At 47.2% G+C, this 22,156-nt stretch overlaps 1 protein-coding gene across 4 annotated transcripts in view; it reads left to right on the top strand.

Annotated features, from left to right (window-relative positions):
* The window catches only part of MTMR14 (myotubularin related protein 14), a 69,032-nt gene extending 47,987 nt beyond the window's left edge, over positions 1-21,045 (top strand). For 3 of the 4 annotated variants that reach the window (XM_066350923.1, XM_066350926.1, XM_066350925.1), the window contains 3 exons: positions 411-590; positions 17,269-17,424; positions 20,450-21,045. In XM_066350923.1, coding sequence (XP_066207020.1) covers positions 411-590; positions 17,269-17,424; positions 20,450-20,633 — 520 coding nt within the window. In that variant the 3' untranslated portion in view covers positions 20,634-21,045. The remainder of the gene's footprint in view (positions 1-410; positions 591-17,268; positions 17,425-20,449) is intronic. The other variant, XM_066350924.1, reaches the window with a different exon arrangement.
* Positions 21,046-22,156: the final 1,111 nt, after the last annotated feature.

Genomic DNA, 22,156 nt, shown 5'->3' with positions numbered 1-22,156 from the left:
AGAAAACAAGAGGTGAGTACAAAATGATTGGGAATTGGATACTTGTTTGAGTCAACTCATTTGAGAATCTAATGAAATCTGAGAACCTGATGACTTTCTCCGTAGACAAATGGCTCAAGATTTTGTATAACATTTGGAGGGAGGGGCAGTTACTGAACTGAACTGTTAGTTAAGGATCTATTTTCTAGCATATGCTCTAAGGCCAGTAGGTGTTATTTGGATGCCACAGTCCTTTGTTAAGACCCAGCTCTTGCTGCCCATGGCCAAGCCTAAGGGGAGTACTGATGTATTCCCACTCCCATATGGCATTTTCCTAGAAATAAAGACTGGGCCCTGATGTTTGTTAAAAGGAGGCTGTGGGCTTACCTGGGGCATCCCCTTGGCCAACAGCCCTACTCTTTCCACTGCAGGAGGAAGAGCCACTCATCCTCTCCACAGAGTGTGCTCTGGAACCGGCCGCAGCCCTCGGAGGACCGTCTGCCTTCCCATCAGGGGCTGTTAGAAGCCAAGTCTTCCAGCTCCTCCTCCTCGAACCATTCTGACAACTTTTTCAGGATAGGTAGCAGTCCTCTGGAGGTCCCCAAAGCCAGGTGAGGAGCTCCAAAGCCTCTAGTGGTAGAGATGGCTACCCCTCCTGTCTTACTAAGGCTGGAGAGTGAGGTTCTAGCACCTGAGGTGGTGCCTGGTGGGCAGTATACTTAGGAGGCCAGAGGAACTTGACAAGCTTGCAAGCCAACCTTACTATTTGGAAGATGGGTTAACATTGGGTACACAGAAAGAACTGGTTTGTAGAGTGGTTTGAGACTCTTCTGGAGCCCTGGCAGATGGTATAGTGGTTGTGATGTGATGGGCAGGGAGTCGGGACTGCCTGCACCTGTTGCCTTTGGCAGGTCTCAGCCTCCCACTCCACCCACTTCCCTGCAGACCTCGCATTCTCATTGAAGAGATAGATATAGATCCTTCAAGCCCCTTCTGGCTCTTATATTTTGCGTCTGAATTAGTGGAGCAGTGAGGAGAACAGATAATAGGGAGCTGGACTAGATGTGCATGGCTGGGCAAACCTCAGATGACTGCACAGCTAGAATGGGAGCAGCTCAGCCACATGGACAGGTGCGGCTGCAGTTGCTGTAGGAATGATGCTCCCTAGATGAGGTGAAAGCTGAGCATGGGCAGCGGCTTAGATTTGAGGGATGGGCTGGTACTTAGGGAAGGCACTTCCTTGCTACCCCGTACTACTTTTTCCATGTCGTACTCCCAGGGAAAAAACTCTGAATTAGCTTTGTTTTCTAAAGCCTTGAGAATGTCTGATGCTTCTGGAGAGAACAAAGCAGTGCAGGACTTAAGAGGTCCTTAATAAATTCTTGGGAGAAACAGGCATTTAGCAGAAAGAGCGTGAGCATTGAAGTCCACTCTGGATCTGAGCCCAGCTCTGCCAGAGTTTCAGGCCTTTATTGTAATAGGCCTCTACCAGGGAGGATACAAGGAGCCACCAAATCACAAACATAATAACAAGGAAAAACCTGAAACTTTCAGAACCCTTGGCATCCTCTGTTTTTTCTCTGTGGACAAAAGCAGGCCATGGAGTTAGATGGGGAAGAACCCCCTCCCGACATAGGCAGAGCAGTCCGTTTTAGAGCTCCAGACTGCACTCTCCAGATGGGTCTTATGCACTCACCTCTGAAGGTGAGCCCTTCAACTTGGAGCAGGAACGCATCTGCCAACTCTATAGCTGAGTCTATGAAAGACCACAACCCCTCTGGCCCCATGAGAGCTTTGGTGGGGGCAGGGGACTGAGCAGAAATGGTGCTGGGCAGCAAGTGGACATACCTGTGCTCATTCACATCCTCTGTGTATGCCTACTGCCATACAACCTTTGTCTGCATGCCCACCTTTCCTGGGGCAGGTCCAGGGCTGCTGCAGCGCTGTGTAACCCTCACCATTCTGGGCTGGAACTCTTGTTCATCACCTCTCCCTCCTCTTCTGCCTTTGCAGCGTTGCTGGACAACTGGGAAGGAAACCAAAGATTTGTCTTGAACTCTGAGGTATTGTCCCAGTCTTAACTGCCCAGCTCCTGGGATCTCTCTGGCTGAGGCAGCAATCCATCACCTCTTCCCACACCCCCAGCTTTATACTTTTCCCTTCTACCTGCCAGAAGAGCCCACTTTCACATCTTGAGGGTTTCTCTGAGTCACCAGTGATCTTCCACCCAACTAGGTGGCTCAGGCTCTTATGGCCAGTTCAGGATAGAACCAAGGACCCTCCCTCAGAGGCTGAGAAGGGTTAGGACATCTTCTGGCTTCTCGGCCCTGTGTGCCAGAGCCTGTTTGAGGCTGGGACAGCTAGACCAAAACGAGACAGCCTTGGCAAGGTGTGAGGTGGGCTGCTGTGAGGTGTTTGATGACTGCCAGGCTATTCTGCGAATGCACACTTGGATCCTGGCTGGCCTGGCCAGGCAACAAGGTTCTGGATTGGACGCCTATTTTTCAGAAGTTTTGAAAGACTAGATTATTCAGATTTGGAGCATTCTAATTATGTATTTCCATTAACATTAAAATTAATTTAGTCTCTTTTATCTTAAAGTGCCTGAGGGATCCTGTTATTAGCTTCCCTGCTTCTTAGGTAACAATAGTCAATCAGCTTTTTAATACAGTAGGAGGAACTGTATGGAAAGAATCCCTTTAGTAAAGTTGTGATAGTCGAAATTCCTCTCATGCTGTGAATTCTCTGGGTTTCATGTGCTCCAAATTCCACCAGCATATCTCTTTTAAACAGGACTTCCCTATAAAAGGAATTGGTAAAGCTTTGTTCAAAGTGAAGAAGTAGGTGTCAGGTTGAGAAGAGACTTCTGTGGGGTTAGTACTTCTCACCTCACCCTAACCCATACTCCTCTCACAATGAAGACTGGTGGTTTTTTGCGTTTTCTTTTTTGTTTGTTTGTTTGTTTGTTTTTTTACAGAGACAGAGGGATAGACAGGGACAGACAGACAGGAACAAAGAGATGAGAAGCATCAATCATCAGTTTTTCATTGCGACACCTTAGTTGTTCATTGATTGCTTTCTCATATGTGCCTTGACCACGGGCCTTCAGCAGACTGAGTAACCCCTTGCTTGAGCCAGCAACCTTGGGTCTAAGCTGGTGAGCTTTTGTTCAAACCACATGAGCCTGCACTCAAGCTGGCGACCTTGGGGTCTTGAACCTGGGTCCTTGGCATCGAAGTCCAACGCTCTATTCACTGCGCCCCTGCCTGGTCAGGTGTTTTTTTGTTTTTGTTTTTGTTTTTTGCATTAACTGGCACTACAGCAGCTTCTGATTGAGCTACATTTCTGGATCACTGTTAAATCTCATCAGCTGGGGCTGGAAGGAGGCTGGACTAGTGCTCCTAGCTCATGCCTCCCCAAGCCGTGGTTAGTAAGTGTCCCAGCTTTGTGTGGCCCTGGTGTCTGCTCCAGAGTCAGACATCTTTTTTTTTTCTTTTTTTTTTTTTTTTGGTATTTTTCCAAAGCTGGAAACGGGGAGAGACAGTCAGACAGACTCCCGCATGCGCCCGACCGGGATCCACCCGGAACGCCCACCAGGGGCAACGCTCTGCCCACCAGGGGGCAATGTTCTGCCCCTCCGGGGCGTCGCTCTGCTACGACCAGAGCCACTCTAGCGCCTGGGGCAGAGGCCAAGGAGCCATCCCCAGCGCCCGGGCCATCTTTGCTCCAATGGAGCCTTGGCTGTGGGAGGGGAAGAGACAGAGAGGAAGGACGGGAGGGGGGGGGGTGGAGAAGCAAATGGGCGCTTCTCCTATGTGCCCTGGCCGGGAATCGAACCCGGGTCCCCTGCACGCCAGGCCGACGCTCTTCCGCTGAGCCAACCGGCCAGGGCCTTTTTTTTTTTTTTTAACAGAGACAGAGAGAGAGTCAGAGAGAGAGATAGACAGGGACAGACAGACAGGAACAGAGAGATGAGAAGCATCAATCATTAGTTTTTCATTGCGCATTGCGACACATAGTTGTTCATTGATTGCTTTCTCATATGTGCCTTGACCGTGGGCCTTCAGCAGACCGAGTAACCCCTTGCTCGAGCCAGCAACATTGGGTCCAAGTTGATGAGCTTTTTGCTCAAACCAGATGAGCCCACGTTCAAGCTGGCACCACGGGGTCTCGAACCTGGGTCCTCAGCATCCTAGTTCGACGCTCTATCCACTGCGCCACTGCCTGGTCAGACCAGAGTCAGACATCTTTAGGGCTGTGGATTGTTGAACACAACACTATCTATGCCTGAGGAAGAATGGTGCCATCACTGAGGCCAACATGAAGCCAAGACTAAAGAGCATATGAACTTGGCTGAGGGTGACCCAGCAGCCTGGTTAAATGGCTAAGTAGCAATACAGGAACCAACTCTGCTGCCCAGCCAGCAGCTCTTCCCCTACCCTCCACCACCTACTAATTGCATTATAAGCAGTGAACTCTGTTCCAGACTGGGCTTGTTTGTTTGTTTAAGACTTACTGATTTTGTAGGGGAGAGAGAGAAAGGTGGGGGTACGGGGGAGGAATGGGAAGCATCAGCTCATAGTTGCTTCTTACATGTACCTTGACCGGGCAAGCCCAGGGTTTCAAACTGGAAGCCTCAGCATTCAGGCTGATGCTTTATGCCAGGGGTCCCCAAACTTTTTACACAGGGGGCCAGTTCACTGTCCCTCAGACCATTGGAGGGCCGGACTATAAAAAAAAACTATGAACAAATCCCTATGCACACTGCACAGATCTTATTTTAAAGTAAAAAAAAACAAAATGGAAACAAATACAATATTTAAAATAAAGAACAAGTAAATTTAAATCAACAAACGAACCAGTATTTCAATGGGAACTATGCTCCTCTCACTGACCACCAATGAAAGAGGTGCCCCTTCCGGAAGTGCGTGGGGGCTGGATAAATGGCCTCAGGGAGCCGCATGTGGCCCGCGGGCTGTAGTTTGGGGACACCTGCTTTATGCACTGTACCACCACGGGTCTGGCTGTCCCAGGCTGTTTGACAAAGCAGGAAACCAGATTGCTTTCTGCAATACATAGGGTTCCTGTCCCATGTTTGCTGTGTTCTTGCATGGGGCCACAGTTCCAAACCAGGGATGAGGGTCAGAAGCCTAAAGGCGTTACCAGCTTAAGACCCTGAAGAGAAAACTTGGAGCCACAAAAGATCTCTCCTTTGCTGCAGAAATACACGCATGAGTGCTTGTGCCAGTGGTTAAAGGCCAGGCTGGGAGAAAATAATGTTCCTTTTTTCAAATGTGGTAAGAAACTCCATTCTAGCCATCTCTGAAGTAAGTTGCTCTGTGAATTCAGGCCCTTCTTGAACTAAAGCATTCTTCCCTTAAGGACCCATTTCTAGAGGTGTTCACTTGGGTAGTGGCTATGAGATCATCTGGAGGCTTGGGGGTTGAAGGCAGAGTGTAGATTGGGTGACATCCAGCCCCCTCAGAGTCTAGGATTCTAGGTCTTGGCTCAAATATTCATTCCCTGCATGACTTCAGACATGTCACTTTGTTGGCTTTGGGTTTCTGATTTCTCATCAGAGACTTAGGCAACTCTTAGGTGCTTCTTAACTATATACAGACAAGCCTTCATCAGTCATCAACTCAGGTGCTTTCAGGTGCAAGTAACAGAAAACCCATCTGAAATGTGTTTAAACAGTAAAGGAGAATATGGGATCATAGGGAGAAGTCCAGTGGAAAAGGCAGCCTTTGTTTCTTTCCCTTAGCTTCCTTCTACTTGCTGTCTTTGTCTTCTGTCCAACTTCTTTAATAGTGGCCAGTCACTCCTGATATACCCTGCTTCCTTCCTCACATCCTAGAATCACATGCAGAGTTCTTTGCCAACCATAGATCAGAAGCTGTCTGTTTTATTCCAGTTGGAAGATATGTGTCATTACTGAACTAATCCCTGAGGCCCCTACCACCCCTTATTAGGAAGAAAAATCAGTGCATAGGGGCTAGCATGGGCTTCAGTCAGACCTGGGTTTGTTTCACCCCCAGCTTTGTCATATGTAGCTTTGTGACTTGGAAAACTCACGTACCTTCTGAGCTCAGTTTTTGTTTTGTTTGTTTGTTTGCCAGGGCTTGGTTTATATGGATTCAGAGAAGAGTGGGGAGTTTTAAATAAGTGAATTTTAGAAATAAATAAAAATTTTGCCATATTGCCAAACCTTGGCCTATTTTGATGTTTTTTGTTTTGTTTAGTTTTGTTTAGGTGAGAGGAAGGGAGATAGAGAGGCAAATGCCCACACACACCCTAACTGGAATTCACTTGGCATCTCCCATCTAGGGCCGATGCTTGAATACCGAGCTATTTTTAGTGCCTAAGGCTGATGCAGTCCAAGGGAGCTATCTTCAGTGCTTAAGGCCATGCTCGAAACAGTTGAGTCACTGGCTGCAGGAGGGGAAGGGAAAGATAAGAGGAAGAGGGAGGTGAAGAAGCAGATGGTCACTTCTCCTGTGTGCTCTAACCGGGAATCTAACCCAGGACATCCATATGCTGGGCCAACACTCTATCCATTGAGTCACAGTCAGGGCCTTTTTCTATTGATTTAAGAAGAGAGAAGTGGAAAGGAAGAGAGAGAGAGAGAGAAGCATCAACTCATTGTTCCACTTAGTTGTTCCATTTAATTATGTACTCATTGATTGTTTCTTGTATGTGCCCTGACTGGGAATCAAAAACCGCAGCCTTGGTGCACCAGGACAATGCTTTATCCATGGAGCCACCTGGCCAGGGCCTATTTTGATGTATTTTTGAGGAGTAGGATTATAAGGGCATTTATTAATTACAGTTGACATACAGCATTGTTTCAGGTGTAAAACTCAGTAATTATACATTTATATAACTTATGAAGTGATCACCCTGTTAACTGTAGTACCTATCCAGCATCACACATTGTTATTACAATATTATTGGCTATATTCCCTGCGCTGTACTTTACATCCCCATGACTATTCTGGAGTTAACTGTCAAAATGTCCTCCATCTATGAATCTCAGTCTGTTTCTAGCCTACTTGTTCTTTTTTTTTTTTTTTAAAGTGAAAGGAGGGGAGATAGAGAGACAGACTCCTGCTTGCACCCCAGCCAGGATCTACCTGGCAACCCCTATCTGGGGCTGATGCTCGAATCAACCAAGCTATCTGCAGTGCCTGGAGCTGACGCTCAAACCAGTCAAGCCACTGCTGTGGGTGGGGAAGAGTAAGAGAAGGGGGAGAGGGAAGGGAAGAGAAGCAGATGATTGTTTCTCATATGTGCCCTGACTAGGGATTGAACTTAGGATTTCTGGACACAAGGTCACTGCTCTATCCACTGAGTGAACCAGCCAGGGCCTCATTGTTTGTTTGTTTGTTTTAGATTCCACATACAAGTGAAATAGTATTGCATTTGGTTTTTTCTGACATTGCATTCAGCACAATATCCTCTAAGTCCATCCATATTGTTGCCAACAGCTACATTTCCTTTTTTTTTTTTCTTTTTACAGCTAAGACATATCTCATTGCATACAAGGACCGCTTCTTTTTCTTTTTGAGAGAGAGAAAGATGCATCAACCAACAGCTGCTTTCACTTTAGTTGTGAATTGATTGCTTCTCATATGTGCCTTGACTGGGGCTGAACCTGTGTCCCCTTGCTCAAGCCAGTGACCTTTGAACTGAAGCTGGTGAGCTTTGGGATCATGTGGGCAACTCCATGCTCAAGCCAGTGATGCTGTTCTGATGAGGCCCTGCTCAGAGCCAGCAACCTTCGGGCTTTGATCCAGTGACTTCAGTGTTCCAAGTCAACAGTTTATCCACTATGCCATCACCAGTAAGACAGGACCACTTCTTTATCTATTTATCTACTGATGGACACTTAGGTTGCTTCCACATCTTGGCTAATATAAATAATGCAATGAATGTATGGATGCTTATGTTTGTTTTTTCAATGTAGTGTTTTGGGTTTCTATAGATGTGGAATTGCTGGGTCCTTTTTTTGTGTCTTGTTATAGCCTTTGTTTTAAAGTCTCTTTTGTGTAGTATAAGTATTGTTATCCAGCTTTTAGTTTCCATTTTCATGTAATATCCCTTTACTTTCAGTCTTTGTATGTCTTTTTTCATTCTATGTATTTCTTGATTTGAAGTGAATTTTTTTTTTCATTCAATGAGAGAGAGGGAGGCAGAGAGACAGACTCCCATATGCACCCCGACCGGGATCCACCTGGCAAGCCTACTAGGGGGCAATGCTCTGCCCAACTGGGGCATAGTTTCATTGTTCAGCAACTGCACTCTTCTTAGCATCTGAGGGAGAGGCCATGGAGCCATCCTCAGCACCTGGGGCCAGTTCGGTCCAATTGAGCCATAGCTGCAGGAGGGGAAGAGAGAGAGAGAGAGGGAGAAAGAGAAGTTAGAGAGAGGGGGAGGGGTGGAGAAGCAGATAGGCATTTCTTCTGTGTGCCCTGACCAGGAATTGAACCTGAGACATCCTCACACCAAGCTGACACTCTATCACTGAGCCAACCAGCCAGGGCTGAAGTGAGTCTCTTTTAGACAGCATATGTAAGGGTCTTGTTTTGTTATCCATTCAGTCACTAGATGTCTTTTGACTAGAGCATTTATATAATTGAATTTAGCCTGACCAGGCAGTGGCGCAGTGGATAGAGCATCGGACTGGGATGCAGAGGACCCAGGTTCGAGACCCCAAGGTCGCCAGCTTGAGCGCGGGCTCATCTGGTTTGAGCAAAAGCTCACCAGCTTGGACCCAAGGTCGCTGGCTTGAGCAAGGGGTTACTCGGTCTGCTGAAGGCCCACGGTCAAGGCACATATGAGAAAGCAATCAATGAACAACTAAGCTGTCAAAACAAAAAACTGATGATTGATGCTTCTCATCTCTCTCCGTTCCTATCTGTCTGTCCCTATCTATCCCTCTCTCTGACTCTATCTCTGTCCCTGTATAAAAAAAAATTATTTATTGATTTTACAAAGAGAGGACGTAGGAGGGAGTAGAAGCATCAACACACAGTTATATCTCACCCCAGTTGTTTATTGCTTGCTTGTTGTGTATACCTGACTCAGCAAGCCCAGGGCCCCAAACCAACAACCTCAGCATTCCAGATCCACACTGCATCCACTGCACCACCACAGACCAGGTTTATTATTCATATTTTTTATTTTTATTTGTGAGACAGAGAGGGACAGATAAGGACAGACAGGAAGGGAGAGAGATGAGAAGCATTAATTCTTTGTTGCAGCATCTTAGTTGTTCATTGATTGCTTTCTCATATGTGCCTTGACCAGGGGGCTACAGCAGACCAAGTGACCCCTTGCTCAAGCCAGCGACCTTAGGTTCAAGCTGGTGAGCCTTGCTCAAACCAGATGAGCCAGTGCTCAAGCTGGCGACCTCCAGGTTTTGAACTTGGATCCTCTGCTACCCAGTCCGATGCTCTATCCACTGTACCACCACAGGCCAAGTTTATTATTCATATTTTTTATTTTTCTTAAGACATTTTCTTTTTTTTTTAGAAGTTAAATTTAATGGGGTGGCATTGGTCAATAAGAATACATAGGTTTGCCTGACTAGGTGGTGGCACAGTGGATAGAACGTCGGACTGGGATGTGGAGGACCCAGGTTCGAGACCCCTAGGTCGCCAGCCTGAGCGCGAGCTCATCTGGTTTGAGCAAGGCTCACCAGCTTAAGCCCAAAGTCGCTGGCTCGAGCAAGGGGTCACTCAGTCTGCTGTAGCCCCCAGTCAAGGCACATATGAGAAATCAATCAAGGAACACCTAAGGAACTGCAACAAAGAATCGATGTTTCTCATCTCTCTTCCTTCCTGTCTGTCTGTCCCTATCTGTTTCTCTCTCTGACTCTCTCTGTCTCTCCCACAAGAAAAAAAAAAGTATACATAGATTTGGGCCTGGCTGGTTGGCTTAGAAGTCGAGCATCAGCTGGGCATGTGGAAGTCCTGCGTTTGATTCCTAGTCAGGGCACACAGGAGAAGCGACCATCTGCTTCTCTACCCCTTTTCCCCCTTCTCTCTCTCTTTCTTCTCTCTCTCTCTCTCTTTCTCTCTCTCTTTCTCTGTCTTCCCCTCCTGCAGCCATGGCTCAAATGGTTTGAGCAAGTTAGCCCCAGTCGCTGCTGAGGATGGCCCCATGGCCTCACCTCAAGCGCTAAAATAGCTTGGTTGCCAAGCAACAGAGCAGATCCAGATGGACAGAGCATCTCTCAGTAGAGGTTTGCTGGGTAGATCCTGGTTGGGGAGCATGTGGGAGTCTGTTTCTCTGCCTTCCCCCCCTCACTCTCTCACTTAATTAAAAAACAACAACATAGATTTAAGGTAAACATCCCTAAAGCTTTTTAACTGTTGTGTTTTGTGCCCATCACCCATAGTCAAGTAATTTTTCTTCATCATATATTTGTACCCCCTCTGGCAACCACTGCATTTTTGTCTATGTCCAAATTCTCAGTTTTATATCCTACCTATGTGTGACATTGTATAGTTTTTAGCTTTTTCTGTTTCCCTTTCTGTCTGTCCTTATCTGTCCCTCTCTCTGTCTCTCCCACAAGAAAAAAAAAAGTATACATAGATTTGGGCCTGGCTGGTTGGCTCAGAAATCAAGCATCAGCTGGGCATGTGGAAGTCCTGCATTTGATTCCTAGTCAGGGCACACAGGAGAAGCAACCATCTGCTTCTCTACCCCTTTTCCCCCTTCTCTCTCTCTTTCTTTCTTTCTTTCTCTGTCTTATTTTACTTAGCGTAATGTTCTCAAGGTCCATCCATGTCATCATGAATAGTAACATATCGTGTCTTATGGCTAAGTAGTATTCCATTGTATATATATACCACATCGTTTTTATCTGATCTTCTATTAAGGGACAATTCGGTTGTTTCCATGTCTTGGTCACTGTGAATAATGCTGTGTCTTTGCCTATCATTGTGTTCGAGTTTCTCAAGTAGATACCTAGTAGAAGGATTGCTGTGTCGTATGGTAGCCCTATTAATATTTTGAGGAATGCCATACTGTTCCATAATGGCTGAACCAGTTTACATTCTCACCAGCAGTGAATGAGTGTTTCTTTTTCTCTACAACCTCTCCAACACCTGTCCTTTTTACTTTTTTCTTTTTCTTTTTTTTCTTTTTGATAGAGACAGAGAGAGGGACAGACAGACAGGAAGGAAGAGAAATGAGAAGCATCAATTCTTTGTTGTGGCTCCTTAGTCTCCTTAGTTATTCATTGATTGCTTTCTCATTATGTGCCTTGATGGAGGGGCTACAGAAGAGTAACACCTTGCTCAAGACAACGACCTTGGGCTTCAAGCCAGCGACCATGGGGTCATATCTATGATCCCATGCTCAAGCCAGCAACCCTGTACTCAAGCTGGTGAGCCTGAACTGAAGCCAGATGAGCCCATGCTCACGCCAGCAACCTGAGGGTTTTGAACCTGGGTCCTCCGCATCCCAGTCTGGTGCTCTCTCCACTGTGCCACCGCCTGGTCAGGCTCTAACACCTGTCTTGTTGATAACAGCCACCCTAACAGGTGTGAGGTGGTATCTTATTGTAGTTTTGATTTGCATTTCTCTAATAGCAAAGATGAGCATCTTTATTTATTTAATTTATTCATTTTTAGAGAGGAGAGAGACACAGAGAGAGAGAAAGGGGGAGGAGCTGGAAGCATCAACTCCCATATGTGCCTTGACCAGGCAAGCCCAGGGTTTCGAACCAGCGACCTCAGCATTTCCAGGTCGATGCTTTATGCACTGCGCCACCACAGGTCAGGCCCAAAGATGAGCATCTTTAAAGAAGACCTTTTAGCATTTTTTGTGATACTGGTTTGGTGATGAACTTCTTTGGCTTTTTCTTGTCTGAGAAGCTTTTTATCTTCCTTCGTTTGATTCATAGCTTTGCTTGGTAGAGGAATGTAATCTTAGTTGTAAGTCCTTGCTTTTATCACTTTGAATATTTCATGCCAATTCCTTCTGGACTGCAAAGTTTCTGTTGAGAAACCACCTGACAGTCTTATGGGTGCTACCTTGTAGATGACTTTTTTTCTTGCTGCTTTTAAGATTCTCTCTTTGGCACTTTAATTATGATGTGTCTTGGTGTGGGCCTCTTTGGATTTATTTTGTTTGGACTCTGTGCTTCCTGGAATTATGTATTATTTTTTCCTTCACTAGGTTAGGAAAGTTTTCAGCCATTAGTTCTTCAAGTAGGTTCTCAAATTCTTTCTCTCTGTCTTCCCCTCCATCATCCTCAAGACGTTAATGTTAGTACACTTGAAGTTGTACCTGAGATTCCTTAATTCCTCATTTTTTGGATTTTTTCCTTTTTGCTGTTTTGATTGGGTGTTTTCTGCTTCCTTATCTTCTAAATCACTGCATCCTCTGCTTTATCTCTGTAATGTAGCCTTCATTTCAATTATTGTATTCCTTATTTATGACTGGTTCTTTTTTATGTTTCCAGTCTCTGTTGAAGTTCTCACTAAGTTCATCTACTCTTCCCCTGATTTCATTGAACATCTTTTTATTATTATTATTATTCATTTTTAGAGAGGAGAGAGAGAGAAGGGAGGGTGGAGTAGGAAGTATCAGCTCTCATATGTGCCTTGACTGGGGAAGCCCAGGGTTTTGAACCAGCGACCTCAGCGTTCCAGGTCAATACTTTATCCACTGTGTCACCATAGGTCAGGACAGTGAACATCCTTATAACCAGAAATTTGAATTGTGCATCTGGTAAACTGCTTGCCTCCATTTTACTTAATTCTGTCATTTTTTTCTAATGTTTTGTTCTGGGGGTTTTTTGTTGTTTTTCATTTGAAACATGTTTGGCTCGTCATTTTGTCTGTTTCTTCATGTTTGTTTCTGCCTATTAGGTAGAGGTGCTCATCTTGCAGTCTTGGCAGAGTGACCTTATGGAGTAGGTATCTTGTAGGGCCCAGTTCCACAGCCTCCCCAGTCACCTAAGCTGGGCACTCCAGGTGCACCTCCTGTGTGGGTTGTATATACCCTCCTGTTACAGTTCTGAGCTTGATTTTTTGAATCTCATCTTTATTTTATTTTATTTTTTAAGTGAAAGGAGGGGAGATAGACAGACTCCTGCATGTACCCCGGCCAGGATCCACCTGGCAACCCCCATCTGCTGCCAATGCTTGAATCAACCAAGCTATCTTCTGCACCTGAGACTGATGCTCAGACCAACCTAGCTATCCTCAGCACCCCAGGCTGACGCGGAATTGAACCCATAACGTCCACATGCTGGGCCGATGCTCTGTGCACTGAACAAACCTGCCAGGGCTGAATCCCATCTTTAAAGTGGGAGTAATGATCCTGGCATCCATAAGTTTGGGTTTAAATGAGATAATGGATTGAAATACCTAGCTCATAGTAAATACTCATCTTTCCACAAATTTACTAACCTGTAGCTGTGGTTAAGGGCCTGTCCTTATCAGTTATATATCTGAGGGTCAGTAGGCCATGTTAGGACACTGGGAAGGTGAAAAATTTGTTTCTTCTTGTTTCAGCTGTGTGTGTTGTGCCAGCTCTGCTTGGGTGGGTATTCTACCAAAAAGGACTGTCTAAAAGACATCTACCTGAGTTGGCCCACAGCAGATATTTGGCAAGATATCTGGGGAGAAGACAGGAGTTGTAGCGGTCTCGGTGCTGTGAAGAGGGCCTACCTAGACTGTATTCATCTATTGGAGTGAAATATTGCCAAGAAGCCAACCTCTGGGCCCTTTGAGCCACAGGGATGTGAACATATGAACTTAGAGGCAACATTTGCTCCAGGTTGGGCAGTTTGAGGGTAGCTTGGCCCCATGCTCTCTCCAGTTCTGTAGATAGATTAGAAGAGGTAGAGCTCAGACCTCTCGTTTTTTGCTTTTCTGTTTTTGCTTTAGTAAGGGTATGGGACAGAAGAATATGGGGCCTGACCTGTGGTGGCAAAGAGGATAAAGCATCAACCTGGAAAGCTGAGGTTGCTAGTTCAAAGCCCTGGGCTTGCCTGGTGAAGGCACATACGAGAAGCAGCTACTACAAGTTGATGCTTCCTGCTCCTATTCCCCTTTCTCTCTCTCTAAAAATCAATAAATAGCCTTACCAGGCAGTGGTGCAGTGGATAGAGTGTCAGACTGGGATGTGGAGGACCCAGGTTCGAGACCCCGAGGTCACCAGCTTGAGCGTGGGCTCATCTGGTTTGAACAAAGCTCACCAGCTTGGACCCAAGGTCGCTGGCTTCAAGCAAGGGGTCACTTGGTCTGCTGTAGCCCCCGGTCAAGGCACATATGAGAAATCAATCAATGAACAACTAAGGAGCCGCATCAAAGAATTGTTTCTCATCTCTCTCCCTTCCTGTCTGTCCCTATTTGTCCCTCTCTCTGACTCTCTCTGTCTCTCTCTGTCTCCGCCACAAAAAAATAAACAAATAAATAAAAATCAATAAATAAAATCTTTATTAAAAAAAAACAAAGTATGGCCTGACCAGGTAATGGCACAGGGGATAGAGCGTTGTACTGAGATGCAGAGGACCTGTTCGAAACCCCAAGGTTGCCAGCTTGAGCTCAGCCTCATCTGGCTTGAGCATGGGCTCACCAGCTTGAGCGCAGGGTCACTGGCTTGAGCATGGCATGGGATCATAGACATGACCCATGGTTATGGCTTGAAACCCAAGGTCACTGGCTTGAAGCCCAAGGTCACTGGCTTGAGCCCAAGGTCACTGGTTTGAGCCCAAAGGTTATTGGCTTGAGCAACCTCACTTTCTCTTTTGTAGCCCCCCGGTCAAGGCACATATGAGATCACAATCAGTGAACAACTAAGGAGCAGCAACAAAGAATTGATGTTTCTCATCTCTCTCCATTTCTGTCTGTGTGGTCCTATCTGTCCCTCTGTCTGTGTGTGTGTCTCTGTCACACACACAAAAATAAGTAAAGGGTCTTAATAAGAAGGTTGGGTTCCTTGTGTACTGAGACTGACTTAAAGGTTTTCCTTTCACTAGGTAGATATAGGTGCTCCCTTCTGGTGACTATTTCCTTTCATCTCTAGGTGTCCCCTCTACCCAGCCAGTTTAAACTGGCACTTATAAGCACCTCTCTGCTTAGCACAGTCCCTTGCTCTCAAACCCAGAAGCTGAATGATTGCTTTACAACCCTTTCTTTGACAAAAGTCTCAAGTAGGAAGACTCATTTGGAGCCAGTGTTTTCACTCTTAAAAAAGATGCAAAAGGTGGTTGCTTGCTGAGATGGCTTCATCCCCTGGGGTCATGAACCCTGCTGCTACCTGTGCTGTCTCCTTCATCCCACATCTGTCCCCTGGCTGCTCCAGCTGCAGTTCTTGCCTGGTGGTGCTACTTGCTGGACCCAGTAAAGGGAAATGACTAGACTAGGGAACCAGGAATCCTTGGAGGGAACCGATCTGTAACCACTTTCCATCTGTCTGCTCTTTTCCTGTGGGCAGTGTGTTTCTAATAGCCTTGAGGAGGTAAGGTTGGGCCACTAGAATCCCCCGTGGTCCTCATCCTGCTCAGCCTCTTCTACTTAGCATCCCTTTCAGTCCCTCAACACTCTGGTGTTTAGGAATTGTTTTCTCACAAGCCACTAAAACTGGAAAAGAAACTACACTAAAGTTTAAATAGTAGATGAGATTTGTGGAGCCAGGCTGACTTCTAAAAGGGGTCAACTGAAGGCCCCAACATGGCCTGGAAGTAGCACAGGGCAGGCGCCAGACTATGGCATATAGGTTGCCCTCTAATGTCTCTTTGATTTACAGTCTGCCTGAGCCCTACCAAGTTTCTCCATCTAGAAACAAGGACACCCTGCTCTGCTGGGCACTAGGGCTTTCACCAGGTAGCAGACCATGTCCTGTTCTCATCTCTAATGCTGCTGTCACACACCTTCCGGAGTTTAGCAGGAATGATGAATGTGGCACAGGAGGTTCCGATTCCTGGTGGCTTTCACGTAGAAAGCCATCTGTTTTCCTTGGTCTCAAGGTGGTTCTGTTGTAGGACAAATCTGTTATCAAATTTGGCTTTAAAAATCTCTTGTAGTCACTAGCTGTGGGACCTTGGGCAAGTGTCTTCACTTGTCTGGGCTGCCGTTTCCCCATCTCTAAAATGGGAGTGGTTAAGGATCACTAGAGATGCAGTGCCTGGCTAGAGCTGCATTTGAGTGGCAGCTACTTGAGCAATGAGTTGGTTTGGTGTGACCAATGTGGGGAACTGTCACCTCAGACTAGGAGCACTTTATGTCAACCAACTGGGTGGACCAAAGTCAATCAATGTTTTTCTCTGTTCCCCACCACCTACACTTCTATTCATGCTTCTGCTCTGTTTCTCAGTCCTTACAGAAGCACCTTCTTCTATTCTTGAATTAAAGGATAAAGGATCCAGCATCAAATATGATGCATCTCTGGGGACTGGGATGTGTGGTACCTCATGGAAGAGCCTTGTTTGATGTATCCCTATCTCCTCCCCTCCTCCTTCTCTACCCCTGCTGGCTGGGCAGCTGCCCAGAGATGGCAGAAAGAGGTTCGTTCTGGGTGGGGAGGAGGTGGCAGCAGTAGATTCCCAATACAACTTTCCTCAACCTGCATCCCACAAACTTCCATCTGAAAAAGGCATGATGAAGCTGTCAAGTTGCCTGCCTGATTCATCCCTTCCCTCTGGGCTTAGCCAGTACATCTGTTGGGTGTGCTTGTGAATGCAAACTAGGACTCCTGGAAGGCACTGCAGAGTGGGAGCTAGGACTACCAGCACCTCACTCTTAATGTAGGTCACCACCCTCCACTGTCCCCAAGAAGCTTGTTCCCTTCTGAGAGGACCTCAGTGGCCTTTGGGTTCTGTTACACTCCCAGCCAGTCTGCATGCTGGGGAGTGTCGTGTGATCCCGCCTCCCTGGTTCCTGGGCATCCAGCCTTGCTCCCTTCCGTTTGGTGCTGTTGAGATTGTACTTGCTCTGTCCGCCACCAGGGCCAGTATGCCCTGATTCCAGGCTTTGGTTGCTGGCCCACCTCTTGTCACCATGCTTTGCTCTTATCCTTTTGCTTCTGAAAGTCTTTGCACTAAACATTATCCTCATAACTGAACCAGTCTGTACTCTTCTTTCTTGGTCACAACCTATCCAGCTGTCTTTGCACTTTTGGAGAAAGTGGTTGACTTTATAGATGCTCCACCAGCAGAACCTTGTGACCATGACCCTGGGCCACCATTGCCCCCACTCCCACCCCCATCCCTCTTGTCAGGCATTTGACTGACTGCATCATCTCCCCTCTCTCTCCTCTCTGCCCCAGATCAGTGGACCATTCCCTGCCCGGATCCTCTCTCTCCACAGACTTTGGCAGCTGGCAGATGGTAACAGGCTGTGGCAGTATTCAGGAACGGGCTGTCCTGCACACAGACTCCTCTCTCCCTTTCAGCTTCCCGGAGGAGCTCCCTAACAGTTGTCTGTAAGTGTCTTGCTTGAGAAGGCAGGATACTCCCCTGCCCATATCAAAAGCTGGTGAGCTGTCAGGAGTGCTGGTTAGGAATGAGGCAGCATCTAACCCTAGAGAGCTGCCCTGGGTCCCTGTCCCGCCCCAGTTTCTTAGCTAAGTATGCCTCGCTGTTCATGGACTCTTGAGGTATGAAGGATCCTTACGGGCTGCTCAGGAAGTGTGTTGGATGGAGTGTATGTTCATTTTCCGAGCCTCTAGAATCCATCCACGGGTGTCTTAGGGCACACCCTGAGGGAAAGTTGGCTGGACTGTAACTATAAAAGATTCTATTTCTGTCCAAGGCTTTGCCTGACAGGAGAATCCTTTGAAAGCAGAACAGTGGGGAAGTGAAGGTAGGTGTATGGTGGAGACCAGAGCCAGAATGCTGCTGGCTTAGCCGCTATGCTCCTCCCTGTTAGAATCCAGGATTCCTTGCCTACCCCTCCTCATTTTTGTCTTCTGCTTTTGCCTCTGGTCAGCAAAATAATGAATGATGATACTAAATCCCATGCCTATAAAATCCTCTCCCTCCAAGTCTCAGTACTGGGCTTCCAACTTTTATAATATACCTGCTTGAGGGGCTGCCTCTGCGGCACTTACCTTCCCCTTGCCTGCTCTGCTGCTTCACATAGGTCGGGGAGAGCCTCTGCTGGCCTGCTCCTCGGCTGTGGCTGCCTGAGGCCTTCCCCTTCCCACCATGGGTGAATGAGTTTCGGGTGCTGGAAATTCATTCCCACCGCCAGAATCCGGCTCATATCTACCCATGCTGACAGGTTGGAGGCAATTTACCCTGGAGAGCTGAGAAGATCCCTGCGTAGGGCAGGCAGGGGCTAGAACTTGGGATTCCAGGATGGTACAGGCCCTGGCCCTGCAGCAGGGGAGTAGCTTAGGGACTTCAGAAGTCATTAGTGCCTGGTACAGGCTCTGTAGCCAAGCCATTAAGCCAGAAATCAGATCCCTATCTTAGATTTTTGAAGGATTAAGAAAGAAAGTTGCCTGCACCTTTCTGTAGGGACTTTCTACTTCAGCTACACTGGTCTAATAGTTATCTCTGGAGTAAATAAACATCTCTGCCCCTGCTTGAGAGCTCCTGTCACTTAACCTGGCATTAGCCACTGAAATGGGCAACTCCAGTCCCAGATCCTACGATTTATACCTTGGGCAGCTCTTTGAGCTCCTAGCTCAGAATTCTGGTTGGTTCTGGACTCTGTGTGTGTATGTTGGGGGGGGGGGGGTCAGGGTTAATTCCTGGTGAGGTCACAGAGTATGTGAGTTCAGTGCTTGGGCTGGCTTTGTTATCAGAGAAGTTTAGTCTGAATCCTAGCTACTTTGCTCACCAGCTATGTCTTGGGGTATCAGCCTCGACTTCTAAGCCTATTAGCTCATCTCTTGAGAGAAGCTAATGGCACTGTGGTAGCTGTAGTCCCTGCCTACCATTGCCTGCTGTGTGTCTCCAAGTGACTCACATATAATTTCTGGACTACAGTTTTCTTGTCTCTAAATAGGTTGTGATCTCTCCCCCTCTGCCTCCCAGAAATGCACTCATATGGACCTTTGGATGTTCCCTGTGAATTCAAACTACTAATCTGAATTTGTCCTGGCTATATGCTCTAGTCTAGGCCAAAGCTGAAGATGCACACATGGCCTCCAGTCTGTGTAAAACCTAAGAAAGTAAAGATCTAGGGACACACATCTCCCCCAAATGCCAAGAGATACTTTCAGTTCGTTCATGGTATTGTAGGAATCTAGTATCAGCTCCATTTTGTTAGTGCTGCTGAGAGAGCTAATTAACTTTCTCCCTGGAACCTCTTCCTCCTGCTCTCTCACTCACACGCACACACTTTGCTGCCACTAATCTACTTCCCATAGGTCTGTTCTCCTCATACTTACCCAGGACAGTCACTTATTCTCATACCTTCATCTGTTCCCCGGGCCCTGGGGTGCAGGTGATTTGGGCTTGGGAATTGTGGACATTTCTGCTGCTTCTGACAAATTCACAGGAGGGATTACCCAAGGACTGATATCTTTGGGAAAATTTTGGAGTAAGTTAGTAGTTAGGGCTAGTCTTTGTGCTTAGGTGAATGGAAATGTGAGGGCTCATCTTGTGTAAGCGTGTCACCTGTCTCCCTTCATTTGAGTTCCTGACTTTCCTCTGATTCCATGTCCCTTTCACCTTTAGACTGCATGCCTTTTAGTCCATAGGTTGGATGTGGCTGGTACTTCAGGGCTCTTCTATTAAAGAACCCTTTGAGGTGTCAGACAGCCTTATGGAATTCACACATTGATAAGCCTGAGTTTTGATGCACTATTCCCCTTCTTGACTTGTAGTTCTAGACCAGGGAGAGAAGAGGAGAGGCTTCCTATCTTCTATATGTGATCAGTGCCTGTAGAGGCCAGGGAAGGAAAAGTACATGGAATCAGAACAGGAACACTGCTGGAAAGCCAGCACTCTCTGGTTTACTTCGGACCACAGTGATTGAAGGTATAATTTGAGCTTTGGAGGTTTCCAGGCAGGACCCTGACCTCCTCCAGGCACTGCCAGGAGCTTTTCTCCCAGGATGCACCAGGTCCTGTTCTCAAGAAAGCTGAGGCCTTTGGTCAACCAAGGCCTGATGTTAGGGTCTCTCTCTACAGTCAGATGTAAGACTTGTACCTCAGCTTGTTTTTACTAAGGAATGGAAGCCAAAAGCTGTTGGAGCAACTCCCCCCTGCTTGGCTTCTCCATCTCTGATTATCAGAGATAGTTGTTTCCCATAGAAAGTCAGGTCAGTGCCCCAATAAAAGATGCTGCTTCTAGGTAGAAACAGTAACTTGAGAACTGAGAGAAATCATTTAAGAGGGGAACAGGATCAGGTATTTGGGGCCTGAATCATAAGGGTAGTGTGACCATAGGACATTTGTTGGTCTTGTGCTGGTAAAGACAGGATAAGCATTGTGGCATGAGGATGTTTGTTCCTCCCCCCATGGTAATGCATTCATCCTTTCTCCTTCTCCATAGGCTTGCAGCCCTGAGTGAACGGGAGACTCGGCTGCAGGAGGTGCGCTCAGCTTTCTTGGCTGCATATAGCAGCACAGTGGGGCTTCGGGCAGCAGCCCCCAGTCCCTCTGGTGCCATTGGGGGCCTGCTGGAGCAGTTTGTCCGTGGTGTTGGACTCCGGGTGAACAGCACCAGCACCTTATGAAGCAGCCAGTCCACAACAGTTTTCTGCTCCTCTCATCTGAGCCTTGAGTGGAATCAAAGCCATGCCCAGCCAAGGGGTGCTTCAAAGTCAGAGGAAACCTCCTCACTCCTCAATCTCCATCATGCACATAGCAGCCCCAATGCTGAGCAGGGCCAAGGACAGGGTTCTCCAAGCCCCAGCTTCCTGACTGGTGACTGCCACCCCTCTTGTCACTGCCTCCCACCCACTCTGGTCTTTGCCTGCTTCCCACCAACTCAGAACTGTGTGGGATTTACCTGGGGCCTTTTGGAGGCTGAGATGTCACAAAAGGCATCCCCCCTTTCCATCTTGTTTCCTGAGGAGGAGAGGGTCACCTGCACTGAGAATAGGCAGTTTGACACATAAAATAAAATCAAAGTCGTTTTGAATAACAGCTCTCTGGCATCCTCATTTGGTTGCTATTTTTGTGAAGTTATCTGGGAGGTTCTCATGTCCTTGTAATGGAAGAAGGGGGTTTGGGGGTGTATCTGAACTCTTGAGCCATGCTAGTCTCCTCAGTGAGATGAAGACATGCAGTCACAGGCTGTTAAGGAATGGAAGCAGTTGTCTTCAGGCCTGAATAGATAGACACCTAGAGAATCTTTATCCAAATTCTGCAGGTAGCATAATCCTGGTACAGGTGACCTGCAGCCCCTGCCTATGTTGGAAGGACTGGCTTCTGGGGCGTTGGCGGCAGTAGTTGGTGTGGGAGGATGGATCTTTGTGACCACCACCCTCATCTACAGTATGACCTAGAATGGGTTGCATCCTCACAGAGTGTCTGCATTTCTAACACCATGGAGTCTTGAAGGTTCAAAGACCTGGGCAGCCTGACCTGTGGTGGCGCAGTGGATAAAGCGTCGACCTGGAAATGCTGAGGTTGCCGGTTTGAAACCCTGGGCTTGACTGGTCAAGGCACATATGGGAGTTGATGCTTCCAGCTCCTCCCCCCTTCTCTCTCTCCTCTCTCTCTGTCTCTCCCTCTCCTCTCTAAAAATGAATAAATTAAAAAGTTAAAAAAAAAAACAAAACTGAATTAAGACCTGGGCAAAGGGTTTTGCACAGTGCTGGTAATAGCCACCATTTACTGGGCTCTAGCTCTTAGTACAGAAGAGGTCATTGGTGTGAATGCTCAGAGGAAGGCAAACATTTCTTGAGAATTTACTGTGTACAATCCCCTGTGCTAAGTCCTTTGTGTGGGTTATCTCAATAAAAAATTGTACACGCACCCTGGCCAGTTGGCTCAGCGGTAGAGCGTCGGCCTGGCGTGCGGGGGACCTGGGTTTGATTCCTGGCCAGGGCACATAGGAGAAGCGCCCATTTGCTTCTCCACCCCCACCCCCTCCTTCCTCTCTGTCTCTCTCTTCCCCTCCCGGAGCCAAGGCTCCATTGGAGCAAAGATGGCCCCGGCGCTGGGGATGGCTCCTTGGCCTCTGTCCCAGGCGCTAGAGTGGCTCTGGTCGTGGCAGAGCAACGCCCCCTGGTGGGCAGAGCTTCGCCCCTGG

The sequence above is a fragment of the Saccopteryx leptura genome, chromosome 10 (genome assembly GCF_036850995.1).
Source record: "Saccopteryx leptura isolate mSacLep1 chromosome 10, mSacLep1_pri_phased_curated, whole genome shotgun sequence".
In the NCBI taxonomy this organism is placed as follows: domain Eukaryota; kingdom Metazoa; phylum Chordata; class Mammalia; order Chiroptera; family Emballonuridae; genus Saccopteryx; species Saccopteryx leptura.
This window is presented reverse-complemented; position numbering and strand designations above follow the sequence as displayed.